Source organism: Panthera uncia (genome assembly GCF_023721935.1).
Source record: "Panthera uncia isolate 11264 chromosome B2 unlocalized genomic scaffold, Puncia_PCG_1.0 HiC_scaffold_24, whole genome shotgun sequence".
Taxonomy (NCBI): Eukaryota; Metazoa; Chordata; class Mammalia; order Carnivora; family Felidae; genus Panthera; species Panthera uncia.
In genome coordinates, this window is record NW_026057580.1 from 66,835,926 (window position 1) to 66,846,565 (window position 10,640).

Sequence of the window (10,640 nt, forward strand, 5' to 3'; positions counted from 1 at the left end):
CTGGGCTGTCAGCACAGAGCCTGACGCAGGGCTCGAACCCACAAACGGTGAGATCATGACCTGAGCTGAAGTCAGACGCTTAACTGACTGAGCCACCCAGGCGCCCCTAAACAAAATCTTTAAAATAAAGTAAAACATAAATCTGGCTGCTGTGTGGAGGATGGACTGTAGGGGACAAGAATGGAAGTGAAGAGACCAATTGGAAGGTAACTGCAGCAATCCAGGAGGGAGGTGATGGTGACTTAGACCAATATGGCGGTAGCAATGTTGATGGTGTAAAGTAATGGGATTCTGAACACTTCCTAAGGTGAAGCTACAAATTCATTGTTGGACTGGATGTGGGATGAGAGAGGAAGAGGATAACTCTCTTATGAGTAGCCTTCCAGTTGCCATCTACTGAGATGGAGAGGGCTACAGATAGAATAGTGGAAGTGGGAATCATGTATTAGGGTATCCTCTTCCTTCAAAAGAATTGGTTTTAGAACAACAACAATAACAGTGTTAGATTTATACTGGGATCCTAGCTAGTTCCTGCCAATGGCTTATTATATCTGTTCCTCTACAGTGTGTCTCTGACAGTGGCTAAAAGGCACTTTAAAATGGCAACCTCATGAACTTAGGGATGAAAAATCATAGTGTATTAGAGTTGGAGAAGAACTAAATATTCCAAATCACCCATATTTATTATGGATTATCATCCTTATTTAAATCCTACCTGATTTTTTTTTTTGCTTTTAATGAGTTTCATAAATTTGCTTCTTGAAGTATTAAGGTTCAGTAGAACTTTCTTCTATTTATTTAAAAAATTCTCCCTACCTTTTGCAAGCTTAAGAGTACATTCCTTATTTTTATAATTCTTGGATATCATGAATCCATGCTGTCCTAGACTCATTATTTTATATTTTGACCTTATCCTCTTTCAGTTTCTGTTTATAAGTGTATATGATTAACCCTTTATGTATATACATTATCTCATTTAATTCTCACAAAACCTCTGGATGGTAGCTAGGATAGACATTATCTTAATTTTATAGATAAGGAAAACAAAGGGAGAGTTTAATTTAGTGACAAAATCAGAACCCAAATATAATTTATGACTTCTATATAGTATGTTGTCTATTGACTACTTTCTTTCCCATTTCCTTCATTACTTTATTTGTCATCTGGGTACTTTCCGTTTGGTTTTGACCATGAGATTAGATGCCAACACCACTTGGCATTTTCTTTAGGGAGATTTTAAAAATAAGGACAAAATAATGCTTTCTGATTTTCTGATTTCCTTCTATTACTTTTTCTGATAATATTCAATGAATTTCTTTCAGGGTTATTTTTGCTTTTTTATTTGTTTTAGCAATTGCAGGAACTGCAGGAGCACAGGATTGATGTTTTAATAAAATGGTTTATAATGGCTACTTAATTATTCTTCTGGTCATAATGAATTCTCTTGAATACAACAGATGTAATCTAAGTTACCTCATACTGGCACGCAATACTGGCACACAATAAAGTTTATTTGCTATATTTCTGTTCACTTGCACAGCCATGTGAAAATTTCCTGTAGATATTCCCGCCAATTTGGCATTAAACTGTCTATGAGTGCTTATTTCACTTCCAAAATTGTTAAGCTGTTGGAATCTCTAATAAAAAGTAATTTCAGGGGCACCTGGGGGGCTCAGTCCGTTGTGTCCAATTTTGGCCCAGGTCATGATCTCATGGTTCATGGGTTCGAACACAGCGTCTGTGCTAACAGCTCAGAGCCTGGTGCCTTCTTCAGATTCTGTGTTTCCCTCCCTCTCTGCCCCTCCCCTGCTTGTGCTTTCTCTCTCTCTCTCTCTCAAAAATAATTGTTAAAAAAAATTATTAAAACAATTTAAAGTAATTTCATTGACTAAGGCAAGCAACTATTTTTCCAGAGCAAACAAAATGACACACAGATACTCTCTGAAAATCTTGAATGTGATAAATATGTAAATCAAGGAAGAATAGATTTTTTTTCAAAAGATCTTTCACAAAGTGTCACACTCCAAATTAATAGTATTAAATGCAAAAAAGAAATATTCAATATAGCATGGAGGAATAGTTTGTCATGTAAGACAATACAACTTAAGATAGATATCAAATAGTAAGTGAAAATTTATTTTGAAAGATACAATCAAAATAACTTTTCCATAAACAATTTGACAGTAGAGAGTTTCCAAATTATTATTCTATGCTGTGCTCTTTTTCCTGTTTCTTAGGAATCTTCTATTGTGGATGAATTGTTTGATTTCCTGGAACTCTTTCTAGTGTAGTCTTTTTAATTTTCACTCAATCGAAATGTGGCTTTATCCTTCCTGTAATTCATACTTTCTTGCCTGCCTGCCTTGGTTCACTCTATTTCCTGTTCTTGGAAGGTCTTCATCTCTTGATAAAAGTAAAGCTTCCAGAACGCCCTCCTGATTTCCCAGCCAAAGTGCTCTCCTTAAGTGTTCTCCTTTCATTGATTCCATAACATCTGGTAGAATCTTTTGTTGCTTTTTTTCATCCCTGCTGATGGATTGCCAGCCTCTTCTGGACAGGAATTTGTACTCTCAATACACTTATAATAACTCAAACATTTTTTGTTTAATCAAATTAGGGCAATCACTTAAGAGAAATTCCTCTTTGGACACACTATCCCATGGCCACTCCATCCACTCATTGTCCATCTTGGGCCATTGGCTTTCCTATGCCAGTTACACACTCTTTAAAAACATTTGAGTGTATGCCATATTGAAAATAATTTATGCTATTCAAATATAGGAAGAAAAAGTGGAAGGTGCTCATTTCAGGTACTCTGGCAAAGATGAGTCGGACGCTGGAGGCAAAGGAATTAGGGCTACCATTTAAGGAGGTGTGACCAGGTAAACATCAATATTTCATTAAAACATGAGTGCCCACTGGGTCACCTACATCTTATTTAGGTTTCGAAATCTCGGTCAGGTACGCAAACCGAAAAATGCTCAGGGGTGGTGACGTGACCGTACGTCACTACCGCGTTCCACGTTCCAATTCCCTGAAAACGTTTTAGGATCCAGTGCCACGGACGTGGGCTGGTTTTGGGCGCAGGATCGCCCTTCTCCCCAAGCCCGTCCCTCCCCTCGCTCTGCTCCGCCCCCGGCGCTGCCGCATTGCATGCTGGGAGTCGTAGTCTGTCTGGCAGCGCCCGGAAGGACGGAAGGGCACCCGAGTCTAGCCTGTCCTCTTGCTACCGGAGGTCGCGTTCTTCCTCTGCTTTCTTTCGTTCTTTCCTGCGTAGCCTTCTGTGAGCACGGCTTGGTTTGTCTGTGCCACCGTTTCTCTTTTGGGTTTCAATAAAGTTTTCCTCTTCCTCCCTTTGTACAGAGCTCAAGATGGCGGCCTCCTGGTCGCCCTTGGTTACACTGCGCTTAGTGCAGAGCCGGCTGAGAGGGAGATGTGTTGGGTGCGGGGCCTGGGCTGCTGCTCTCGCCCCTCCGGCCACCGCCCCTGGAAACACCTTTTGGAAAGGTCAGTGACTGTGCCATGAGTAGCCCGAGCCGACTGCACATGACCGGGGAAGCCTCGGGTCAGTCACCCTCTTATCTCTCCCAGTTGCCTCCTGGTTTCACCTGTTTCGGAGCTAAGGGTCCCTGGAGAGGAGTTTCAGCCTCTCTTGTCTTTGGCTGGCTGCCCATGAAGGAGCCCTGAGCACTGAGGAAACTGACCCAGAGCAACTTACATTTTTGAGGTCAGAGGTCAACTCAGAGTTCGTTCCCTTCAGGCTTTCAGAGAGTTAACACCTACCTGGTGAGCCCAGGCGTGGGAGTGCCTGGCTCGAATGGATACAAATGTGGGATTGGGGGCTGAGGACCCTTACACCTGCGCCTTACCTACTCTCCTGGCTGGTGACCCTGGCCTGGAAATAAAAGCCAAACCTCGGACTTCTGAGGGCCCTGCTGGCTCTCAGGATTCCGGGAACACAAATATGCAAGCTTTCTCAGATGGAGTGATCAATTCTTGTTCTTTTCAAGCCACTAGAGGCCTTAGTGGGGTATATTTTGTTACCAGCCTTGCTCATTCATTCATTCATTCATTCATTCAAATTGTTACGTGTTCAGGAGTGAATGAACATATACTGTGAGTAACCGAGTCCCAGGAATACTGATTTTGCTGCTTATATTCATATACTCTCATGAAACTATGGGCTACTTAAAAACAAGGACTAAGTGTCTTGTTTCTTCAGCACAGTGTTTAGTACCTGATGGGCAAGATATATTTTCTGAATGAATGAATGAATGATATTCTTATTGTCTCTTCCATCCACATACCATTTTTTTCTCATCTCCAAGCATCCCTTATTCTGTGTCTTAATAAATTCTCATTGGCTCATTTAGTTAAAACCTTATCAGTCTTTCATTATTACATCAATAGAGTTGAAATTAATACTAGAACTCTGATTAAGTCACCTCGGGTTTTTTTGTTTGTTTTTGGTTTTTTTTTTTTTGCAGTTTCACATAATCTATTTACTACATAATGAAATATTTTAGTAGCATAAAGGTTGGGTCATAATGTAAACTTTATTATTTTTATTTTTGGAATAGGTAATAAAAACAAATGATGCAAGAAAGAATATGGTAAAATGTTAAAACTATTCCACCCCTATCACTTAGCCACTTAATTTTCCTCCCCAGAGGCAACTTCTAATACTAGTTTCTTATGTATTCTTCCAGAGACATTCTGTGTATGTACAAACATATATGCATATAAACATCTGTATTTAAAAAACAAAATAGAAGTGGTAACATATACACACCCCTCGATACCTTTCTTTTTTTTTCATTTAATATATCTTGGAGATCATTACATATCAGTTTAGAACTGCCTGATTTTAAATGGTTGAAATAGAATTCTATGGATGTATCATAATTTATGAAAACTAAGATGTAAGGAACATCATCACAATAACATGCAGTATGCTAAGTGCTTTCTACATATATTATCTCATTTAATTCTCATTCTTCTCATGATCCATTTTGGAGATGATGAATCCAGGGTTGCAGAAGTTATATGGCTAGTTAAGTCAAGTAAAGGCTGTATTTGGATTTATATCTTACAACAAAGGCTTTGCTATGAACCTGTATTCATATATATATTTTTTAATTAAATCAAGATTTTGTTGTTTGTTTTCAGAATTATCATTTGGAATTTCAAAACTTACTGGTAACCAAAGGGTTAATGGGACTAATTACAGCAGCAAGCTAATAAGCACAGCTGCAACTTTTCCTCCAGACCTTTTCCATTTGCCTTCAAATTTCCCTCCTCCTTTGGAGAGGTGGATTTGAGGCTTGCTCCTTCATCTCCTTGTTTGGCTACCTCTCAAGCAAACCCTTCTCTGGCTGCATACTTGATGTCTTGGTGATTGTCTTTGCTGCAAGTTGGGCAACCAAACCTGGGTTCAGTTACACATTTGGCAAGCTAGCCAAGACTTTTTTGCCTGGCCCTGCGTGGTTTGTTGGCCGCCAGCTGGTGATGGGGGCCTCGTGACAGGTTGAAGCAGCTGCCTAGGTGACAGGTTCGTTGCTCTAGGAACTGTCCCTGGGGTCCCACCTACCTGGGTACCTCTGACCTTTGGTGCCTAATTTTCACTCTTGTGGCAAGGAAATGTTTTTTTGGGTTCAGTTTGGACAGATGTCTCTTGGTGACTACTTCGTGTGTGATGGACAACATGTGAGTTTATTTCTTTCTCCCTTTGGTTCGGCTCTCAGATTTCTTACTCCCATTTGGTTGCCATCAAATAGTGGGTTTTGGTTCTCTTAGCCTCCTTTCTTGTTTAAGAAAAGGCTGACTAGGAAGCCATTTGGTTCAGTCAGTGAAGCTCTGATCTTTAGGGAGGAGCCAGAAACTAGGGAGCCATTTGGTTCAGTCTGTGAAACCCCAACTTTTGGGGAGGAACTGATGTTCACAGAAGTACTCTGGGCTTCATGTGTTTTTTTGTTGCTGTAGATTTTGGTATTTTTGAATAAAACCAGCCACGTTCTTACTGGAAAATGGAAAGTGACAATTTGATCCCCACATGCAACCTTTTGGACTGTATTCTCCAAAATTGGGCAGTCTTTTTTTCAACACTGTTGGCCACATCCATTAATTGTAATACCATCTTGCAATTAGATTTGTGTTGTAAAAGGGGGATATTTGAAATTGGGCCCTTAAGATTTTGTTTGCATCGTGTGTGTGTCCATGTATGTTGTAAATTTGAGATATTTTCTCTATCTCCAGATGTTATTGCTGAAATTAATTTGTAAAAGAGCTCTATTTAATTGGTTTAAAGGCTAGCACTTATAAGAATTGGGCATTCTAAAAGAAAGATAGAAACTAACCCAGACGTTTTTTAAATTCACATGATCTTGGAAAATATTTCGTATTAAGGCTAATTCAAGGTTATTGGTTTAATAAAAATGGACATGTCTTTAGAGTTATCAGCATTAAATGTAAAACTTTTATTCTGCCTGTCTTTACTTAAAGTCAAATAAATTAATGTTCTCTCCATTGAGAAAAGAAAAAAAAACATTAGAACTTTGTCTAATGCCTCAAGAAGTTTTATGAGTATTCTAATAAATATAAATAATTTAAATAAATGTAATTAAGACTACTGGAAATGATAAGGGAGACAACTCTATATCTGAGGAAAGTGAGACTGGTTATTTTTTTTAAAGAGGAATTAAAAAAAATTTTTTTAAGTTTATTTTTGAGAGCAAGGGAGAGCACTTGCATGCAAGTAGGGGAGGGGCAGAGAGGGATACAGAGAATCCCTGCTGTCAGTACAGAGCCCAATGTGGGTCTCAAACTCATGAACCTAGATCAAGAGTCAGATGCTTAACTGACTGAGCCACCCAGGCACCCTATTATTATTACTTTTAAATGGTTATTTAATTTGAGTGAGAGAGGGAGAGGGAGAGAACACGCATGCAAGCATGCCTGCACTGGGGAGGGGCAGAGAGAAAGGGAGGGTGAGAATCCCAAACAGGCTCCATGCTCAGCACAGAGTCCAACTGGGGCTCAATCCCATGACCCTGAGATCATGACCTGAACAGATATCAAGAGTCAGACGCTTAACTGACTGAACCACCTATGTGCCCAATAGCAGGTAGTTTTTGATATTTGTTAGTATTTGTAGACAGCCCTATAAGTTGGGTTGAAACTTCCATGCCTTTCAGAGAAGTCCTCATCAGAATTTTTCAAAAACACTTTTAAGCAAAATTATTCCTAGTTTTGGATTCTCACTAACAATCCAGAGCAACAATGGAGTGGCATTTGGGGCAAGAATCACACAAGCAGTGTTGAGTGCCTTGGGCATTCAATGGAAATTCTATGCCTCCTGGAGAAGCCAACAGATTGGAAAATAGGAAAAATGAACTTTGGCAAAAATATGCCAAGAAACCAACTTAACTTGGGAAGAAGCCTTGCCAGCTTCTCTGCTTTGAGTAGAGTGGCCCCTAGAAGTAAGCTTGGTTTAAGCCCCTATGAGGTGTTATGTGGAAGACTCTTTCTATACTCATTTCGTGACTTAGGAATTCCTGATGGGGCTCACGTTAGGGAATACTATCAGCTACATTCGCTATGTAAATTCGCGTCCAGGAGGTTGATGTGCCTTTATACCACCTGAATCCTGGAGACTTGGTGTTATTAAAGACCTGGAAGAACAAGCACCTGAGGACCAGCTCCAGCCACCATAGACAGGACCTTAATGAGATGCTGTTGACTACCCATTTTTCAGGGAAACCAAAGGGAATTAAGCCTTGGATCCATCACACTTGAATAATAAAAATCTACAGGTTCCCTATATCTTGTCAGCAAGAAGAACATCAAAAAGAGTCCTGCTTGGACTGGCAAGCCTTTGATGGACCTGAAACTACTTTTTAGGAGAGCTGGTCTGAAGAAATCAGTAAGTACAACAAGCTAGTTGCTTACAACAAATCTCCCTTGAGACCTAGATAAAATATTGTACAAGAACTAATAACCAAAGTACAAAAATCTTGGTAATGCAGGATGTTGGGTTTCAACCTGGAACCAAGGACTATTTCTAGATGACTGCAGAAAGGTTCTATTCCTCTAACCCTGATCTTCACCCCCATCTCAGCAGGAAGTAACTAATAGAGGTCATTGGCCCAATTCTCTTGAGAATGAGGAATGGTCAAAAGACAGTGGGAATTGAAACCAGTAACCAAAGGGTTAATGGGACTAATTGCAGTTGCAAACTAACAAGCCCAGACCTCTTCCTTTTCCTTTAAATCTCCCTGACTCTCCTTTGGCGAGGTGGATTTGAGACTTGCCTTCCTGTCCTCTTGTTTAGCTGCATCTGGAATAAACCCTTTCCTTGTTACATACTTGGGATCTCAGTGATGGTCTTTGCTGGGCATCAGGGCAGACGAACTTGGGTTCAGTTATAATACTGCCTCTTATACTCAGAATTTAGCCAGTTTTGGGTGTGGAGATTTAATGAAAATACAGGTAAGGGAGAGGTAAATTTAGTTGTAACTACATACACTCCCTTCCTCTCTTTAAATAAAAAGAAAATTTTAAGTTGAAATGTTTTTCTGTATTTAGAGCACAATTTTAAAATTGGTCTTGTATCCCTCAATCTTGGGAGTGGGTGTTATTTACTGTTTACATTTATATTTATCTCCATTTTTTCATCTTTTCAAGTCTACTCTTTACTGCAGTATAACGTGAGGGAACCATTGGCTTAATGTTAAACAACGGAAGGAAATACATAAAGGAAAGGAATGAGGGGAAAGGAAGAGCATGTTCTTTGTTTTTATGTCTCATCTAAGCTTTCGTGCCAGCCCTGGCTCCAAGATGTTTTGGAAACTGACCTATGAAGACTTGGGGGGTCCTAAAATACTCTTCATCCAAATTGCTACTTGATTGCTTAACTTAAAATTCCTTAGGAAATACAATATTATGAATTCCATTTTGGGATCTGTGTATTTCCATTTGTTTATTAAAAATTTAAATTTAAATTTGGTATCTTATTGTAATTTAAGTAATATGCTTCATTTTTATTTCACTGCCTGTTTTCTTTTAGGTCTAAGTGTATCTTCATTTAATGTAATGTTTAACATCCAGATAGTTAAGGGGAAACATTTTATTCGAGATTAGAGTGGCCATAGTGTGGGTGAAAAATGCCTCAAATTCGGTTGGAGCCTTGTATTTAGGGTGTGTGTGTTGGGTGAGGGGAAGTGAATGAAATGGGGTCCCAGCCCTTGAATAGCTCATGGTCTTGGAAGGGAGATGAAATTATAATAGCTAACATTTATCAAGCCCCTTCTATCTTCCAGGCCATCACTGGCAGTTTCTTTTTCTCATAATTTAATCTTCACAAAAGCCCTGTAAAATACTTGTTAACTCTGTTTCATAGATGAATAAACAGGCATGGCCACCCAACTGGGATTTGAACCCAGGTACTTTTTACTCTAGAAGCACAAACTTAACCCTTATCTTCCAGCTCCTTAACATTGGACATTAATAACCCATCATTTCGGTTCATCTTAAGTGTTGTAGGACTACAGAGGGGAAGGCAGCTCTGCTAAGAGAGAGAAGGGGGTTGTAGCACAAGTGTAGAAGTGAGCTGTACATGGCCCTTGCTGGTTTATGGGCCCTCAGGGAGAGCAGCTAGAGATGAAGCTGGGAAGGTGGCCTGGCTCTGGTTAAAAGTCCTGTGTAGTGTGTGAAGATGTCTAGGCTCAGTGGGATGCTGATGGAGGTTTCATAAGAAGAAAGGTGATCAGATCAGTTTTAGCATGATTATTCTTATTCTTGCCTGAAAAACAGATCAGGAATGCCTGAGTGGGGAAAATTGGAAGTGCGGTGGTTATTTAGGAGGAAGTTGTGGTTCGGGAGAGAGCTGTTCAGGGCCTGAATTACTGCTGTGGTGAGGTGGAGAGCTGGGCAGCAAGGTGGGGGAAGGGAGGAATTCAGAGGCACTTGCTTGGTAGAATTGCCAGGCTTTGGGGGAGACAAGGAAAGAGAAGGGTTAGGATCAATTCAGATATCCTAGTTTGGGTAATTTGATGGCATCACCATCCATCTAATCAGGGTAATCAAACCAAACAAAAAATAGGGCCAGAGGTATTTTAGGGAGAGATTCCATCTTGGACTTGTTAAATTTGAGGTGGTTATGACATCCTGGGTAAATAAGTTTAATTAGTTCTGGGAAATATGAAGGTCTGAGACTGAGAAAGGAAATACGATATGTCGAGAGCCACGAGAATGTAAGAACTAGCCTGGGAGTATTTGTAGAGTGCAAAGAAGAAAATTTTCCTTGAAGGAAAGCTGACACTTTATGAGAAGAAACTGACTTTGTCAGAGAACATTAAGAGAGGCCCTAGGAAAACGAGAAGAGAAGCCAAAGAGGAGAATTTTACTAGGTTTTCTAAAACTGAAAATTGGCATATCTGAAAATTATATTTTATTTAAGCTAGCCTTGGAAATTAAGTTTGTTTCATAAAGGCAAGGTAATATGAGAGTCACGTCTTGTGATTTCTTTTTATTATAGAGTCTTTTTGTATCTCAGTGTTGTATTTTTAGGTGTCTTTATTAAATGATGACTCATATTTACCTTTGGCTCCACAATCTTTTCTTTTTTTTTTTTTTTTTTTTTT

General features: G+C 39.6%; 1 protein-coding gene across 3 annotated transcripts in view; it reads left to right on the forward strand.

Moving 5' to 3' along the window:
- Positions 1-3,151: 3,151 nt before the first annotated feature.
- The window catches only part of AFG1L (AFG1 like ATPase), a 195,972-nt gene continuing 188,483 nt past the window's right edge, over positions 3,152-10,640 (forward strand). For 2 of the 3 annotated variants that reach the window (XM_049654104.1, XM_049654106.1), the window contains exons 1-2: positions 3,152-3,235; positions 3,364-3,507. In XM_049654104.1, the coding sequence (XP_049510061.1) occupies positions 3,154-3,235; positions 3,364-3,507 (226 nt within the window). In that variant the 5' untranslated portion in view covers positions 3,152-3,153. Of the gene's footprint in view, positions 3,236-3,363; positions 3,508-5,191; positions 7,922-10,640 lie in introns of those variants that run through there. The other variant, XM_049654107.1, reaches the window with a different exon arrangement.